Source organism: Vigna unguiculata, chromosome 1, assembly GCF_004118075.2.
Source record: "Vigna unguiculata cultivar IT97K-499-35 chromosome 1, ASM411807v1, whole genome shotgun sequence".
Classification (NCBI taxonomy): domain Eukaryota; kingdom Viridiplantae; phylum Streptophyta; class Magnoliopsida; order Fabales; family Fabaceae; genus Vigna; species Vigna unguiculata.
In genome coordinates, this window is record NC_040279.1 from 7,372,878 (window position 1) to 7,392,183 (window position 19,306).

Sequence of the window (19,306 nt, forward strand, 5' to 3'; positions counted from 1 at the left end):
TTTCATAGCTTGACACGTGTCCTGTACGGACACGGTGTTAACTCTAACTTAATGGAGAAGACCAAATTGAACCTCTTTAGAAAATTGAGGTACCAAATTGAACATTCCTAAAATTCGGGTATCACATTAAACTTTTCGAAAAAAGTTTGAGTACCAAATGTATATTTATACCTTTAATTAATTTGCCTGCTAATTCTTCTCTCTGGTTCCATAGCTACCCCATTTCTGCTTCAGTGCGTGGCAACATGTGCATCACAAGAAAACGGATAATAATCTATGCGGCTCCAAATTTTTCTCTTCACCATCGTAACGAAGAGAACAAAATCCTACTCACTGTGACATTCCAACACGACAAATCGAAAACTACTTCATTCTCAGAAGCCATACATGCCCAATTTCAAGATTAAACATGGGGACCAAGCATTGATTATGCGGATATAATAGCTTTGGGCCAAATTAAGAATACCCATCGAGGAAAAAAATGATCTTGCTGATTCAACAAGCATGCCCTCTTTTCACCTTTTCCTCTTCGTATAAGTCCAATCTTCCATTATCAAGTCATAATGTTCAACTTCATGTTGGTTTTGGTGCATATACCCCATTTTCTCCATTGCCCATTTGCAGAGGGGGGCCCTACATTAGGAGGAATTGGGGCAAGTGTGCCTCTTCTTCTTCCGCATCCGCACAGGCTCCATTGCCACCTGATCCTGATAAGGTATACTTGTGTTGTTGTTGCTTTTTCTTTGGATAAACAAAACACCGTTTTGATTGTATTCTTGATCATTGATTGAAGTTTATTGGAAATTAGAAAATGTTAAATGGGTCTCCATGGTGATACTGTAATTTTCAATATATTTTAACCATTAGTAGATAGAGATTGGATTAGAAAGAATGTGATACCTTTACATCTCTTCTTTTGAATTTGTAAACGGTTTGGTCGATGAATAGTGTTTAAAAGTTTGAAATTTGTGTTGAAGTGCAGGAATACAAGCAAGTGGAAAAAGAGAGTGATGGTGTCGTTGCTGCACAGGGTGACAGTCCTGATCTGCAGACACTTTTCAGAAGGTTCTGGAAGGTGGCAGCTCCTTACTGGACTTCAGATGACAAAGTGCCAGCAAGGTTGCAGCTTGCTGGTGTTTTTGCTCTCACTTTGGCTACCACTGGAATCAGTGTTGGCTTCAGTTTCTTGGGGAGAGACTTCTTCAATGCTCTTGCTAGTAAGTTTATGTGTGCTGGAAGTATGGCAGAAAAATAAGATGGGGAAGAAGGGGCGACATAATACGTTGGAATATTTTGAGCTGAAAGCAAGGAATATGATATTTTATTGATCAATAACATTTACATTTATAATTATTGAAAGACCAAAAAGACTAGCAAATTGAGAGATAATTATTAGTAACTGAGATACGCGCTCCTCAAGTAAAAGTAGTAACTGACATGCTTCCTGATGCTCAAGTAAAAGTGTCAATAACCAACTATTATGAAATTATTGAGGGAACTGAAACAGAAATTTAAAGTTTCATGCAATTAAGTGAAATACATAAAGCAAATATTTAGCAATGTGTATATATGTGTGTGGGCACAGCCACCTTTGTTTGTCTTCCATTTACCATGTAGTATTTGCTTGCATGTGAGATTTTCTGCTGTTTCTTGTTTCGTTATATGTTTGCTGTTGTATGAAGTGGCAACAAGGAACTAAACGTGTTTATGTTTATTAATGCAAGACAAGGATCAAGAGCAATTCTCGAAGCAATTACTTTACTACTTGGGTGCCTTTGCTGGAGGAATCCCGGTGAGCACAATGCTGCACTTTCTTAGGTATAGCTCTGCTATACTTTGCTTTAATTCTTAGACTGATGTATACTGTCGTAGGATCCATTTTCTTAAATGGAAAGAAACAAGAATGAATAAACGAATTAACTCTCGCATCACATGGTATATGGATTTGCCTAGATGTGGTTTTGAAATTTGCACTTTTCATGTTCTAATTTGTCATACGAGAACTTGGACAATACATATAAGTGACTTTCCTTCTTTGATTCTTTTGAAAGTAATCTCCTCTTTTAATCCGAGTCATTTCTTCTGAGTCATATCTTTTATTGAAATGAATGGATTTCTCGACATTGTAAAGAGGACATGAATATTTTAGCTAAAATAAAGAGCAAAAATAAAGTAAGGGAAATAAATGACTATTATTTGATTTGATAAGGTTTTACTAAATCGGCAATTACCCCAATATTCCATGTCCTTCTGTTTCTCTTGTGAATTGGAACAGGATTTATGCGTGTCTTCTGTACTGTATTTTGTTTGCCATCCCCTTTTTCCAATATTCTGCACATTTTTCTCACCTTAATCGTCATTACTTGCAGTTTTTTGTATTGAGAGATTATGCACGAGAAACTCTTTCTTTGAGATGGAGGTCTTGGATGACAAGCTATTACATGGATCGCTATCTGAATAATCAGACTTTCTATAAAATTCAGTCACAGTCAATCATTGATAATCCAGACCAGCGAATTGTTGATGATCTAAGTTCTTTCACTGGGACATCGCTTGCTTTCTCCTTGACACTCTTTAATGCTGCCGTGGACTTAATCTCATTCAGTAACATCTTGTTTGGAATCTATCCTCCACTTTTTGTTGTTCTTCTCGTATACTCAATTGGTGGGACAGCTATAAGTGTTTTCCTTGGAAGGGTAATGATCTTTTCTATATTTTAGTGATAGTTTAAATTGTCAGGGAAAGCTACCACCTATCCCCTAATAACTGAATGGCCTTTAAGTTAGTTCCCTTTTTGCTAACCAGAAATTGTGATAATGTCAGGGGCTGGTGAACTTAAATTTCTTGCAAGAAAAAAAGGAAGCAGACTTTCGGTATGGACTTGTACGGGTCCGGGAAAATGCTGAATCAATTGCATTTTATAGTGGTGAAGAAAGTGAAATGCAACTTCTTCTGCAGCGCTTTAAAAGCGCTTTCGAAAATCTGACTGTGAGATATTTCTTCTTTATATTTACCATTTTTACTTTAAAACTATTTTTGTACATTGTGCTATCAGTATCCATGTTCAGGCCAATGGATTTCTTGAGTTATATTGCATATATTCTCACTTGTATATTGTTTGATATTTACAATGAACATAACATAATCAGCATTTAATGTAAAGAATGCTTCTCTACATGTAATAAGTATTTAAATTGCAAGGATAAAGAAACCAGAAATTGAGAACTGAATGCACTGATCCAGTTTAATTGAAAACAAGAAAATACAGAAGGATAGGAATATCCAACTGCCCAGAGCCAAGCTCCTAAGAAGCAACCACAATGGTCCTCCCCCAAAATGACCATACCCTTCTCCCCTTTCTTCTCTCTCTTCTAACCAACTTATTCTTCCTAGTGTGCCACGTCATTCTTCCTAGACCGTTTCCTCTCATACACCCTGCCCCATCTATTCTTACCATTCTCTTCTTGGATCATGGGCTCTTTAAACCCAATTGTATTTGGGTCTGTATCAATACCCTCTTCTTGAAATAGAGCCTTGTCCTCAAGGCTGAATTCCGGAAATTGGTTGTGGATGGTAATCGTATCCTCCCAAGTCGCCTCCTCAACATCTTGCCCCTTCCAATGTACCAATACTTGTGTTTTGGTCTCCCCCCCTTTTGTGTTGTTCCTAGTCGCCAATATAGCCTCTGGTATCATTAATTCGACTCTGTCATCCTCCAGCCCTTTGGGAAGTTGTGTTGAACCAAAACTCAGCCCAAGGCATCCAAATCACCCAAGTCTTAGGTTGATCAGTGATGAAACATCGTAAATACGTTTCAAGACACCTATTGGTTACTTCCGTTTGTCCATCCGTTTGAGGATGGTAGGCTGTGCTCATTTTCAGCTTGGTTCCCTGCATTTTAAAAAACTCTTTCCAAAATACACTCATAAATAAGGGGTCTCAATCACTCACAATAGAATTCGGAACTCCATGTAGCCGCACTACCTCCTTCACAAAAATTTCAGCAAGAGTCTTCGCGCTATAAGGATGTTTAAGAGGCACAAAATGGCAGTATTTTGTCAATCGATCTACAACCACCAAGATTGCTTCAAACCCTTTTGATCTTGGTAATCCCGTGATGAAGTCAATACTAATGTCTTCCCAGACCCTCTCCGGAATTGGTAATGGCTGCAAAAGACCACTAGGGGCTGCTGTAATATATTTTTGTCTTTGGCACGTGTCACAAGCTTGAACATACTGTTGGACGTCTCTCTTCATTCCTTTCCAATACAAATTTGCTGCTATTCTTCTGTATGTACGATAGAACCTTGAATGACCACTTTGAGGAGTAGCATGAAACTCTTCCAAAAATTTCGGAATCCAAACAGATTTCTCCTAAATGACTAGGCGATTTTTATAATAAAGTACTCCTTGTTTATAAACAAATCCCGCACAGAACTTCTCGCCACATCCTTGCTGCACTTCTTCAATTATTTTTTGCAACCTTTTATCTGCATGTACTTCAGTATTGAGCTCTTGCCAATCCAACCATACTGGGAAATAAATCATATTGTTTAGCCCCATTTCATCTTTGCTACGAGACAAAGCATCAGCTCCTCGATTCTCTTTCCCCGGCTTATAAACTATCTCAAAATTGTACCCCAAGAGTTTTGCCACCCAATTTTGCTGCCCTCCCGTTGTAATACATTGTTGTAATAATTGTTTGAGACTTTTTTGATCAGAAAACACAGTGAATTTCCGCCCCAACAGGTAAGGTCTCCAATGCTGTACTGCAAGTGCCACCGCCATCAATTCTCGTTCATATGCTGACTTAGTTAAGTTATGGGGACTCAACGCTTTGCTGTAGTAAGCAACAGGTCTCTTGTGCTGCATTAAGATAGCCCCAATTCCTGTCCCAGAAGCATCACACTCCAAAAAAAATTCGTCATTAAAGTTTGGTAATTGCAACACAGGTGCTGTAGTAATCCTCCTTTTAAGCTCCTCAAAAGCTTCTTGGGCCTTTTCATTCCACTTGAATCCATCCTTTTTTGTCAACTCCGTGAGGGACCTTGCTACCTTACCATAATCTTTAATGAATTTACGGTAATATCCCGTAAGCCCCAAAAACCCGCGGACTCCCTTCACATTCATAGGGATAGGCCAATCAATAACACTACTCACTTTATTTGGGTCAACCGCAACTCCTTGTATCGATATAATATGACCCAAGTATTCGATACTTTCTTGCCCAAACGTGCACTTTTCCTTGTTCGCAAATAACTTATTGGCCCTCAACGTACTCAACACCTTTTCCAGCAATTGCAAATGTTCTTCCCAGCCCTTACTATATATGAGTATATCATCAAAAAACACCAATACTCCTTTCCTTAGCCAATTGCAGAATACTTCATTCATAAGTGCTTGGAAAGTGGAAGGGGCATTCATAAGCCCAAACGGCATTACGAGATATTCGTAATGCCCCTCGTGTGTTCTAAATGTTGTTTTCGGGATATCCTCCTTTCTCATCCGCACTTGATGGTAGCCCGAACGAAGATCCAATTTTGAGAAGAATTTGGCCCCATGTAATTCATCCAAAAGCTCTTCTATCACTGGAATAGGAAATTTGTCCGGTATCGTGGCCTTATTTAGTGCTCTATAATCCACACACATGCGCCACTTGTTGTTTTTCTTCTTTACTAAAATAACTGGGCTGGAATATGCACTTTGGCTATGCCTCACATGACCCACCTCCATTAATTCCCTCACTTGTTTCTCAATTTCATTTTTCTGGTGATAGGCATAACGGTACGGCCTCACGTTAATGGGACCTTGCCCTGGTTGAAGGTTGATACTATGTTCCTTCGCACGTACAGGTGGCAGCCCCTTGGGTTCATCAAACACCTCCGCAAAATTCTGCAACATATCATTTAGCACACGTCTCTGTTCTTGGCTCAACCCATCTTTTTTATTTCCCTTTTTTCCTCCAACAAGCCAAACATTGACACCAACAACGAATCTTCACGAGGTGCTCCTTTTAACACTCTCTCTCCTTGATCCGTTTTGACTCTCATAATCTGCCTTTTCCAATCCACCGTAGTTTCCCCTAATGTGGTCAACCAAGACATACCCAATACCATATCCATGTCCTCCAAATCGAAGAGAAAAGCATCAAGTACAAATTCCCCTTCATCGAATGTCACCCTCATTCCGCGACATACACCTTGAGTTTCAGATTTATGCCCGTCTCCCATCAAAATTTTCATGTGTTGCGTCCTTTCCCATTCCCAACCCAAGGCTTCAACCAACTTCCATGAGATAAAGTTGTGGGTTGCTCCACTGTCTACTAGAAACATCATTGGGATTTCACCCACCTTTCCTCGCAACTTCATCGTTCGTGGTTGTTCCTCCTTCCCTTTCGTCATAGAGTACAAACTCAATGCAGTACATGCCCCTTCGACATCGTTAATGTCATCTACAGTATCTTCTATTATCTTCTCTTCATTTTCTTCGCATTCGACTCGTATCTCCTCATCAATCATTATGACCCGAAGTTGTTTAACGGGACACTGATGGAGCAGTCCAAATGAACCTCCACACTTAAAACATAAACCCTTTTTCTTTCTTTCCAACAACTCCTGATAAGAAAGGTGACGAGCCCCTCTATCCTTGGGCCCATTTTTGCTGTTCTCACCCCCATCATTTTGTGCACTTGGGCTTGACCCTTTTCCTCCCCAACTTCCATTATTCTGCCATGGGCCGGTTTTACCCAACACATGAGAAACGGGTCGAGTTCCAAGTTGGGTCTTTCCCTCTCCACGTGTCTCACCTCTTCCCTGCCACCCCCTGCTCCTACCATAGATTTCTACGTCAATAGCACGAGCTACATTCATCATTCGTCCCCTGGAAAGAGGATTCGCAACATGTATACTTCGCATCCTTGCCCGGAGTTCGTCCTTCAATCCATGTGTAAAGTACGAGAAGTATTGCTCATCTTGCATACTAGGCACCTGAGCAATCAGGCACTCGAAGTTTCGAATGTAATCCTCCATAACCCCAGTTTGCTTCAACGAGGTCAATTGATCATAAACACTTCCTTCTCCCCTTCCACCATACCTCTCCAATAACTCTCTCTTCAAGTCCTCCCATGACAGATTTTCATACTCATTTAACAGAGATTGAAAAAAATGTATCGTACCCGCTTCCATACAAAGTTGAGCAAGACTCACTCGAACAGCTTCTCGTGTCTCTTGAACGTTGAAATAAATTTCAGCCCTAGCAATCCACCCTGCTGGATCTTCCCCATAAAACGATGGTAACTCAATTTTCTTCATCGATTGACGAAATTCCTCCAAATCGTCTCCTTCGAGTTGTCTCAAACTTCGATTCCCACTGGACTTCACTGTTCCAAGACTCGACTTTCCTTTTGTTACTGATCCCTGGTCTTCACCTTTTTCCTCAAATTCCTTCGAAAATGTTGACATGAGATTGAGCAGCTTCATTTGATTTTCAGCGGCCTCCTTACGTAACGTTTCCATCTGATTTTGGTTCTGCAATGATTGTGCAACAAGCTCCTCAACTACGGCTTTGAGCTTGGTGACTTCTCCTACTACAAGCTCTACTCTCGCATCTCCCGGCTCCTCAGTTGCTGGTTCTCCCTGAGCATTGTTTCTCTTCGGTGGCATTGTTTCCAGATAAAAGAATTATCCGGCAGGTCGGACCACTTCATAAGTATTTAAATTGCAAGGATAAAGAAACCAGAAATTGAGAACTGAATGCACTGATCCAGTTTAATTGAAAACAAGAAAATACAGAAGGATAGGAATATCCAACTGCCCAGAGCCAAGCTCCTAAGAAGCAACCACAATGGTCCTCCCCCAAAATGACCATACCCTTCTCCCCTTTCTTCTCTCTCTTCTAACCAACTTATTCTTCCTAGTGTGCCACGTCATTCTTCCTAGACCGTTTCCTCTCATACACCCTGCCCCACCTATTCTTACCATTCTCTTCTTGGATCATGGGCTCTTTAAACCCAATTGTATTTGGGTCTGTATCAACATGTTTTCTTTTTTCTTGATTGAAAAACTAGATCCCTATGGATTATCCCGGCTTCAATATATAGGTAGCTGACAAAATCATTTCAAAGATATACAGCCATGTGAGCTGACCAGATTTTGGAAATTAGGAAACTCTATTAAATACGAACTTAACGTTGATACAGCATCAGTTGTTTTGCTTTATAAAGTTTCACAATGCAGTTTTATCCTCTAACTTGTCATACCTAAATGATGAATGGCGTTACTTTTATTTCTTTGCAGGAATTGCTGATTGCTTCTAGAAATCTGGAGTTCTTCACCAATGGTTACCGCTATGTTATTCAAGTTCTTCCTGCTGCTGTTGTTGCCCCCATGTACTTCTCAGGAAAAATTGAGTTTGGTGTCATCAATCAGTCAGTTTCTGCTTTTAATCATATCCTTGGTGACTTTTCTCTAATTGTGTATCAGTTTCAAGCTATAAGTGCTTTTTCTGCGGTTATTAATCGTTTAGGTACAGCATCCTTTCCCCCTTATCTTTCCTGTTACGATTTAGTATATTCAAATATCATGAAGGATATGAGCATTAGTGAATGAACTATGAAGTTTTACTCTTCAGAAGAAAGGGAGGGCCATTTTTGTAGAATTTATGGTTATGTTTGAATAAACACAAATAAAAAATCCCATGAAAGAGAAAAAAAGTATTACAATGTATTAAAGATGTTATTTTTGAATCAACCAATGCCCTTATCTATGTTACTTTCCACCCTTCATTTTTCCTTTCTCTCCCTCATCTTCTTTTGCTCTGCAGCTCATTTTGCTAGTAGATATACTCTGCTTTCTCTGAAGTAATTATCTGTTCCATCTGTTGTTTTGTTTATGCATCTGAAGCTCTATTTTATTCATTTATGTTTACAGGCTAGCTTTGTTCCTTTTCATGTAATGAACACTACCAACTAATATATGTTGAATTGCATATGCAGGTGAATTCGATGATGTTTTAGACAGAAGCAGCTCCAAATCTCTTACTGATACGTTGGAAGACATACAAATTACATACAAAGATTTTAGGAGTTCATCTGCATTGGAATCTAATGGCTCCACTCCACCAGAAAATTTTGGCACATTACTAGAGGTAGAAGATTTGATTCTGAAGACACCAAGTGAATCTACACTTATTACAGACTTGTCATTGACAATCAAGGAAAAAGATAATTTACTGGTAAGACATCCACTGACGCCTCTGATTGCAATTCTGGCCAAACGGTTCCTGAGCTGCCCATTAAGGCCTTTAAAGTCTAGATTCGAAAGCCCAAGTGCCTAAAAGTCTAGTTGAGGAGTATTGGTGGGAAGTTACAGTAGAGGGGGTAGGAGTTAGTTATGGAGAAATGTTATTGGCCTAGTTTGTTACAAGGAAAAGAGGGATTAGAGAGGGTTTTGGCCCCTAATTTTCTAGTTTAAGGTAGAGAGAATCTCTCTCTGGCTAGGGGGGAATTATCCCTTTTCTTGCTTCCTTTTTTTACAGACATCAGATAAGGCTAGTCTTGTTCATCATCTCTCACGAACATGTTGATTTTAAGACTGTATTGTTAAGTTAATTAGACTATAGGTCTATACAAATGTACACTTTTTAACATAATCAATTTAACAGGTAATGGGACCAAGTGGAAGTGGCAAGACTTCTTTGTTAAGAGCTATGGCTGGTCTATGGAAAACTGGAACTGGAAAGATCACATACTATATTAAAGGTGGAGGATATCCTGAGCAATCCCTCTGTTCAGATGTGAATTTTCCAAATAATGCTCATGACACATATGTAGCACATGGAAAATCCATAAGCAGAAAATCTGGAATCTTTTTCCTTCCACAAAGACCGTATATGGTTTTGGGTACTCTTCGTCAGCAGTTACTTTATCCAACTTGGTCCAATGATGTAGTTCCTATGTCAGATAGTACAAAGCAAACAAGTATGAATTTCTTCCTCCCACCCCTAAAGATAATTTATAAAATCTAATTAAATAGAAAAGTCCTTCCTAATTTATGCTGATGTTATTAGTAGTGTTGGTGGAAATTGTGTAAGCTTTGTTCATTGTGTTAAATATTTGTCTACAGATGCACTTCCTTTCTTGACAAACATGGCAAAGTCGGAGGATGCAAATGATAGGCCTACGAAGCCAACAACAGAGGAGCTGATAAAGGTGTTGGAGGATGTCCGGCTTGGATATTTATTGGGTCGTTTCAGTTTAGATTCAACACATGAATGGTCGAGTGTTCTTTCATTGGGAGAGCAGCAACGCCTTGCATTTGCTCGTCTTTTGCTTTCAAAGCCTCAATTGGCTTTACTCGATGAATCTACAAGTGCACTTGATGAAGCCAATGAGGTATTGTTGCAAGAACTAACCACTTTTACCATGTTCATGTTATGCTGAACTTCACTTTGCTGCTATGCTTTGGCTTGCAGGTTCATTTGTACCAAAAGATTCGAGCAGCAAACATAACATATGTCAGCATAGGCCACCGGTCATCCTTGTATGATTACCACGAAAGGATCTTACGCATATCCACATTTGATTCTGACAATGAACAGCTAAATTGGTGCATTGAACCTACTACACCCAAGTCCTCCTTAAAATTTACAAATCTATGAGCTTCAGTGCTTGCCATCTCAAGAAAACATGGTTCAATTGCATTGAACAATAGTTTTGATGTATATGATGTTAAGATGTAGATTCTATTCTATTTCTATTAATGAATATAATTGATTATATTCTGATTAGTTAACAATATACCAAAAACTCCATATGGTGAACCTGTAAATTGGAGAAATCAAGCAAGGAAGAGACAGGATCATCAATTACTTCATTATTCTAAAGAGGGTATGGTTAGACCTGGACGTCTACGAAAGCCATGAGTGGAAATAACCTTGGAAGCTATATATCACATTCTATGGGGTTGAAGAAGTTGAATTTTCAATTCTTAATGGTAGGTTATAATGTTGAACTCATGAGGTTGAAGATGCAAGGAATAGTGGAAGTTGGGCACTACTTTCCATAAGGGTTTTTATAGAAGATATGCTTAAAGAGGAAAATAAGGACAATGTAAGCCAGTTAATTTCGTCACTTCCTTAATTGTTTTTTTACAAAAGAAGAAATGATGTTTTGAAATTCTTACACTTTCTTAGATGTATTATTCAGAATGTGTTAAAAATTTCCTGAATTGTAGTTTCCAGAAACATGTTAGAGAAATATACTCCAAAAATAAGTTACACCTAACAATATTGTAGCATGGCCTTAGTATATTATAAATAATGATTGTAATTGATAATTAACATTATTATGTTTTTATTTTAGTTTATTTTTATGTTTGTTATTATTTTTTTTTTAATTTTATTTGATATTTTATGTTTTATTTAATAAAGATGAAAAGATAAATGTGTGAATTATATTTTTGTAAATAAGTGAAAATCTTAAAGATTTGGGAAGATTATCAACATAATGATTAAAATATTGAATAGTTAAAGATTATCAATAGTACTAGATATCTACAAAGTTAGTTACTGAAATTACAAGTCATATTAATTGAAGAAAAATTCAAAGATATGAAACTCAATATATATATATATATATATATATATATAAATAAAAGTGCAACTTTTATTTTATATTTCTCAATCAAGATATTTATTTTTATTGTGTCAATCTCTATTTAATCTTTACATTTTCATTTTGAATTTATTTTTGATTAAATCAACAAATGTTTTGTACTTTGTACCTTTATTAGTAAACAATCCATTAAATTTAAATCACGTTAGTCCATGTGGATATGATATCTAGACTTGTCCATTGTATTATTTATATGTTCTGGTACACTTGCCAACGCGTAACAATAGTATTATTTAAATTGTACCACACCAAGCCAACTTAACAAAATAATAATAAAACAATCACCATACCTATATACCAAAGCATTCAAGTAACCAGCCTAGGCTGGGCTGGCCTAAGCCTAGCTGGCCTAAACCGGTTACATAAACATCTAGAGGAATAACCTGCCTAAGACAACACATGGGTAACACAACCTGCCAAGGGAAGTAGTCGATTTAGGCCGACAACCCCAATACACTTAGCAAAATCAAAGCCCTCCTGATATTCAATGAGTCCACAATAATCGACCTAAAGGCCTAGGTTAGGGCCCAGGCCCACTTACAGCCCAAACTAGAGCACAAGCTAGGGCTCGGCCCATGGCATAACCAGACATAATTAATACTCTATAAATACACATGGACCCCAGTAATTAAAGGTACGCATTCATTACTCCATTAATCACCTGATTTGACTTTTGGAGAGCTTTAGCTGACTTGAGCTTCGGAGTCCCTTCTGTAGGTAACCCCTCCTGGGTCCAAGCAGACATGTACCAACCGGGAAGAGGCCAACTGAGGAGATAGCGGACTTCATAGGTAAGGTGCTGCTCGTGCCTAACTTATCTTGTTTGTTCTCTGCAGGAACAATTGGCGCCCACCGTGGGGCACGAGACAACACCTTAGTACCCGTTTTTCTCCGAAGATGGTTTCAACCCGCAGTAGAGCTGGAGTTAACAAGCAGGCAGATGCTGGTCCCTCAGGACCTGCTAACATCACACCTGACCTAGCCGCCATCCTAGACGGCCAGGCCAAAATGCAACAAGAGTTGGCAGATCTGAAGAAACACAACGCTGATGAGATGGAGGCGCTACGACAAGAGAATTCTCGCCTCAGGCGAAAGATCGAAGCCGATCCCACCCTGTAAGGAAAAGCCAAGGTGGCGTCTGAGGCTGCAAGGTCCCTGGCCTTCCAGCCCACAGAAGAAGAAAGCGAATACAACCCCACCCCTCATACCTTCACCACCACCCAACAAACACCCATTCCCTCCACCCATCCCACTCACTTCCCCTCCCCCCAACCGGGGCACACCGCAGCCCCTACCCCTGCTGCTACCCTCCCCACCATCCAGGTCCCCTACAACATACCCACCACCCTACACACTACCCATGTCCCACCTTACAACCCACATTACCTTCCAGCAACCCACATCCCCCTTCATAACTTCACCTCCACCTTTCCCACTCTTGTTCACCATCCCATCCCCCCCATCCGCTACCACCCCAACAACCCAGACGTCGCCACCCCTTCACCGACTTCATCGCCAACACCCCCCTTCCCGCCCTATGAGAACCCTTCACATGGGACTGCTACACCGGTGAAACCGACCCTGACAAACATCTTAAAGTCTACATCACCCATGTCGCCCTCTACACGTCCCAAGACGCAGTCTTTTGCAAAGCCTTCCCCACCACCCTCAAGGGCCCTGCTCTGGAATGGTTCACAACCCTTCCACCTTACTCCATCGATAACTTCGACGCTCTCTCCCATATGTTCTCAACCCATTTCGCTGGCAGTCGACCACATCAAACCACTACAATCTCCCTCCTGGGCATCAGACAAGAACAAGGTGAACCACTCAGAGCATTCATCGATCGTTTCAGCAAAGCAACCCTTCGTACCCCGCACCTCAACCAGGAAATGATCCTCTAATGTATGGCACTCACCCTACAACCCGGCCCCTTCGCCAACAATGTCTACCTCCACCCACCTGCCTCTATGCACGAGCTCAAGTTGCGTGCGGTCGACTATGTTCGCATGGAGAAAATGCAAACCCTTCACACCAAATTCTGCAATGATTATGCCACTACCTCCGCCAACCCCACCCCACAATCCCCTCGCCCCGACACCCGCCCACGCGAGCCCCGCCAACCCTGTTTTACCATATATGCTCCCCTTACTGTAGCCCAATCACGCCTCCATGATGAGACCCTACAAGCTGACCTCATTCCGCCGCCACGAAAGACAACCACTCCCTCTAATGCTGATATGACCAAATATTGCCGCTACCACCGCAACCATGACCACACTACAAAAGATTGCAAAACACTCCAGGATAAAATAGAAGAACTGGTCCGTGCTGGTCACTTTCGCCGCTTCATCCGCAGAGATGATCATCCCTCTCGATCCCGTCACCCCCTCGATCCGACCACAGGCGCCCTCCACACGACTCTCGCCACGACAGATGCCCTGCCCAACCCGCTAACCAGGATCCCCAACCGGCTCGCACCGACATCACCCACGCCGATCCTCTCCTACGTGGCACTATCAACACCATCTCTGGTGGCTTCACTAGTGGAGGATCCACTTCTTCTGTCAAAAAGAAACACCTCCACCATATTCAATCCATCAACCATATTACCCACTCCTATCACAGACGCCGCATGCCTCCCATCATTTTCACATACGACGACTTTCACGACCTCGACCACCAACAAGACGACCCCATGGTCATCACTGTTGAAATTGAAAACTACACCGTTAAGAAAGTCCTTGTTGACCAGGGAAGCTCCATCGATATCCTCTACTGGGCCACATATCAAAAACTCCAGCTCCCAGACAATACCATGGTTCCACATGACGAACCAATCTATGGCTTCTTTGGCGAACAAGTTTCCACATGCGGCTACATTGACCTTCACACCGTGTTTCGCGATGGAACCCAAACTAAAACCATTCCCATCCGCTTCCTTATCGTTGACGTGCCCACATCCTACAATGTCCTCCTTGGCCGTCCTTCGCTCAACACCCTCAGCGCTGTCGTCTCCACCCCTCATCTGGCCATGAAGTTCCCTTCCCCTTCTGGCGACATCCTCACCGTCCATTGCGACCAACGACTGACACGTGAATGCTACATGACCAGCCTACGCCCACAACTCCCAATCCAACAAACCAACCCCATTGAGCGACCACCTGGCTTTGGCATCGCTCTATCGGGTGAAGATCTAGACCCCAAAGTGGGCAGGGATGTTCGTCTCGAACCTGTCGAAGAAACCTCCCCTCTAGAACTTCCAAATGGCCACTCCATCAACTTAGACACCGGTTTGAACTCTGACGAGCGTGCCATCATCACACCTATCCTTGTCAGCAACACGGACCTTTTTGCTTAGTCAGCCGCTAACTTACCTGGGGTAGACCCTCTAGTAGCATCCCACAAGCTATCCATCTACAAAGAAGCCTGCTACATCTCCCAAAAAAAATGCAAACTCGGCGAAGAACGACGCCTAGCAGCTAAGGCCGAGGCCGATAAGTTACTGAGCGCAGGATTCATTGAAGAAGCTCAATACACCACTTGGCTTTCTAATGTAGTCCTGGTGAAGAAAGCCAATGGCAAATGGCTGATGTGCGTAGATTACACAGATCTAAACAAGGCTTGTCCTCGAGATGCCTACCCCTTACCCAATATCGACCGACTTGTTGATGGCGCGACAGGGAATAAAGTACTTAGTTTCTTGGATGCATATTCCGGATATGGCCACATCTGACATGAACAAGACCGCCTTCATCACGGATGACGCCAACTACTTTTACATAGTTATGCCCTTTTGGTATTAAGAACGTTGGAGCAACCTACCAACGACTGATGGACAAAACTTTCAGCCATCTAATGGGACAATGTGTCGAAGTATACGTTGACGACATGGTTGTCAAGTCTCCAAGCCATCAACAACACGCCCAGGACCTCTCGACGGTCTTCTTCGCATTACGCCAATACAACCTTCGCCTCAACCCCGAGAAGTGTGTATTGGGCGTCGACCGCGGTAAATTTCTCGGATTCATGTTAACCCAGCGTGGTATAGAGGCCAATCCTGAAAAGTGCAAGGCAATTATTGAAATGCGCAGTCCCACCACCATCAAAGAAGTCCAATGCCTCATAGGCCGCCTTACAGCCATTTCCTGCTTCTTGCCCAAACTGGCTGAACAAACCTAACCCATAGTCCAACTCCTCAAGAAATTCGCCCGGTTCACGTGGACGGACGACTATGAACAAATATTTCAGAAACTAAAAACCACCCTCACCTCACCAACTATCCTCCACAAGTCGGACACTCGTCAACCCCTGCTAGTGTACATCACAGCCACCGACCACACCGTCAGCGCCGCGCTTGTCCAAGATATAGAGGGCACACAACATCCTGTCTACTTTGTTAGCAGAACGCTGCAAGATCCTGAAACCAGGTATCAAATGGTGGAGAAGTTGGCCCTGTCCTTGGTCCACGCAGTTCGCCGCCTACGCCCATATTTCCAAAACCACAGCATCACCATCAAAATCGACTACCCAATCCAAAAAAAATTGCAAAAACCAGACCTAGGAGGACGGATATCATCCTGGGTCGTCGAGCTGTCGGAATTCAACATTCGTTACGAACCCCATGGCCCCATTAAAGCCCAATGCCTCCTAGATTTTGTTAATGACCTCCAGCAAACATATACAGAGGACCAGTGGACGCTTCATGTAGATGGTTCCTCGAATCCGAAAGGTGCCGGTGCTGGCATCATGTTAGAAGGGTCCAACGATATCCTCATTGAAAAATCCCTTCACTTCGCCTTCAAAACATTCAATAATCAAGCCGACTACGAAGCCATACTAGCCAGCCTTTCCCTTGCCCGCGAAGTTGGCGTCAAAATCCTAACGTGCAAAACTGACTCCAAGCTTACTATGGGCCACCTAAATGATGAATTTTAGATTAAGGACCCCATCCTCTTGCAATATTACCATCTGGTTTGCGCGGTCATCCAATCCGCTTTTGAGCAAGTCCGCATAGAACACATTCCCAAGACCGACAACATCAAAGCCGACATCCTATCCAAATTAGTCAGCACCAAATTAAAAAGCCGCCACCGATCCCTATTACAGCAAACATTATCTACACCTTCCATCACAAATACGTGCCATAACCTAACCCACTCCCCAGCCGACAATACCACCCCTCCCCAAACCCACAACTAGACAACCCCTTATATCCAATATCTTCAAACCGGCAACCCCCCACAAGATGCTGACAAAACTTGGCTGGCTAAGGTCGCTAGGTATATCATGATAGGCGATGACCTCTACAAACGCGAGTACGGCCAACCGCTTCTCAAATGTGTCACTACAGAACAAGCGCAGTATATCATTAAAGAGTTACACGAAGGCATTTGCGGCTACCATTCTGGTGCACGTACTATGGCCATTAGAATCCTTCGAGCCGGTTACTTCAGGCCGACTATAGAAGCAGACTGTCAGGACTACGTCAGAAAGTGCAAACCATGCCAAAAACATGGCAACCTCATCCACCAGAAACAAGAACAACTTCATTCCATACTATCCCCATGGCCCTTTGCTAAATGGGGAATGGATATCCTCGGCCCTTTCTCCCCCGGCAAGGGGCAGGTGAAATTCCTTATAGTAGTCGTTGATTATTTCACCAAATGAATAGAAGCCAAACCACTGACCACTATCATAGTCCAGCAAGTCCAGCAGTTCGTATGGAAAGATATTATATGCATATATGGTGTTCCACATACCATCATCACCGATAATGGTTGACAATTTATAGATAAGGAGTTAGCCAAGTTCTACACCGGTCTGGGCATCAAACACATAACAAGTTCCCTAGAGCACCCACAAATAAATGGTCAAGCAGAGGCGGCCAACAAAGTGATCCTAGTAGAACTGCGCAAAAGATTAGATAGTGCCAAAGGTCGATGGCCCGAAGAACTGGTAGAAGTGCTATGGGCTTACCGGTGCACCCCTCAGTCATCAACAAACGAATCCCCATTCAGCTTAGTTTACGGTGCAGACGCCATGATATCGGTCGAAATTGGTGAACCTTCCATGCGTCGAGAACTATACAACTCAACCCGCAACCATCAAAACATGGCCACTCATCTCGACCTCCTACCCGAACTCAGAGAAAAAGCCCAGATACGCAACTTAGCCACCAAACAAAGAGCTTCCAGAAAGTATAACGCAAACCTATGTCCACGATCATTCATAAGCAAAGACTTAGTATAGAGAATGGCCAGCAGTGCAAGAAAGAAGGACGGCAAGTCCTCCGCCAATTGGGACAGCCCATACCGCATACGTGAAGACGCAGGAGGAGGAGCATATCGCCTGGAGCATTTATCTGGGGAGGAAATACCCAATACGTGGAATGTGTCCCACCTTAAGTTTTACTTTAGTTAAACATGTATTATTCCATATAAAAACACTTGTAACCCTGGGTGTACTCTTTTTTCTCACCTGGTCTTTTTTCCTTAAGGAGGGTTTTGGCTAGGGAGGTTTTAACGAGGCACCCCAGATTCAATGAATAATACAAAGGGTTCCCAACTTTACGACTACTCTTTATTTAACTTCTCATTATTCGTTTAAGTTCCCCACCTTTACCACAAGTAAGCGGCCTAGGTCGAACACCCTTAACTCGTTGGTTAATTCGTTTAAGTTCCCCACCCTTACCACAAGTAAGCGGCCTAGGTCGAACACCCTTAACTCGTTGGTTAATTCGTTTAAGTTCCCCACCCTTACCACAAGTAGGCGGCTTGGGTCGAACACCCTTAACTCGTTGGTTAATTTGTTTAAGTTCTCCACCCTTACCACAAGTAAGCGGCCTGGGTCGAACACCTTTAACTCGTTGGTTAATTCGTTTAAGTTTCCCACCCTTACCACAAGTAGGCGGCCTGGGTCGAACACCCTTAACTCGTTGGTTAATTCGTTTAAGTTCCCCACCCGTACCACAAGTAGGCGGCCTGGGTCGAACACTCTTAACTCGTTGGTTAATTCGTTTAAGTTCCCCACCCTTACCACAAGTAGGCGGCCTGGGTCGAACACCCGTAACATACAATCGATTTCGTCAAACATCACATACACCACAAATCATCAAACACCTGGCATACACAATAGCATACAAAGCATTAATCACATTAAGCATAAACGCAAAAGAAATGTACCAAGCATAACGAACATAATTCACCAGTTATTACAGACATAGGCTCAATAATACTTTCAAATCATTAAAAAATCAAAGTTCTATTATGCTTAATCATGGGCCTCCTCCACAGCATCCTCCGCCTCCTTCTCTTCTTCGACCGCCTCCTTCTCTTCTTCGACCGCCTCCTTCTCCGCTCCCTCGTTCGGACTGCTCTCGTCCTCATTAATAAGCTTCACATCAACAACATCCTTGTTCACATCAAATTTTGAATTAGCGGTGTCAACATCCTGGTGAAAAAAGGCTGCTTGCCGCAATCCCTTCTGAAAGCCGTTGATATGCTCTTGGATGATGCAACCCTTCAAGTCATCAAGTTCACCTACAACACCATCATATTTTTCTTTCAACTCATCATAGTCTGCCTCCAAATCTTCTATCTTCTTGTTCAGTTTTCCCTCCGAGTCCAAACAGCA

General features: G+C 42.2%; 1 protein-coding gene across 2 annotated transcripts; it reads left to right on the forward strand.

The window, feature by feature from the left end:
• The first annotated feature begins 225 nt into the window (after positions 1-225).
• LOC114191645 (ABC transporter D family member 2, chloroplastic) lies at positions 226-10,785 on the forward strand. Of its 2 annotated transcripts, none has more exons than XM_028080953.1 (10): positions 226-715; positions 983-1,217; positions 1,725-1,792; positions 2,370-2,696; positions 2,824-2,988; positions 8,295-8,523; positions 8,993-9,231; positions 9,661-9,976; positions 10,122-10,390; positions 10,471-10,785. In XM_028080953.1, exons 1-10 carry the CDS (start codon positions 482-484, stop codon positions 10,654-10,656), a joined length of 2,268 nt encoding a protein of 755 aa, XP_027936754.1. In that variant the 5' UTR covers positions 226-481; the 3' UTR covers positions 10,657-10,785. The 2 variants fall into 2 exon arrangements, with proteins under 2 accessions (XP_027936754.1, XP_027936760.1); XM_028080959.1 differs by having other exon boundaries at positions 1,730-1,792.
• The last annotated feature ends 8,521 nt before the right edge of the window (positions 10,786-19,306 follow it).

Excerpts from the sequence above, each read along its gene's own strand:
- LOC114191645 (XM_028080953.1), top strand. The coding sequence starts at position 482 with ATGATCTTGCTGATTCAACAAGCATGCCCTCTTTTCACCTTTTCCTCT. Across the intron at positions 716-982 it reads TGCCACCTGATCCTGATAAG|GAATACAAGCAAGTGGAAAA; the intron begins GTATACTTGTGT and ends GTTGAAGTGCAG. Across the intron at positions 1,793-2,369 it reads CCTTTGCTGGAGGAATCCCG|TTTTTTGTATTGAGAGATTA; the intron begins GTGAGCACAATG and ends CATTACTTGCAG.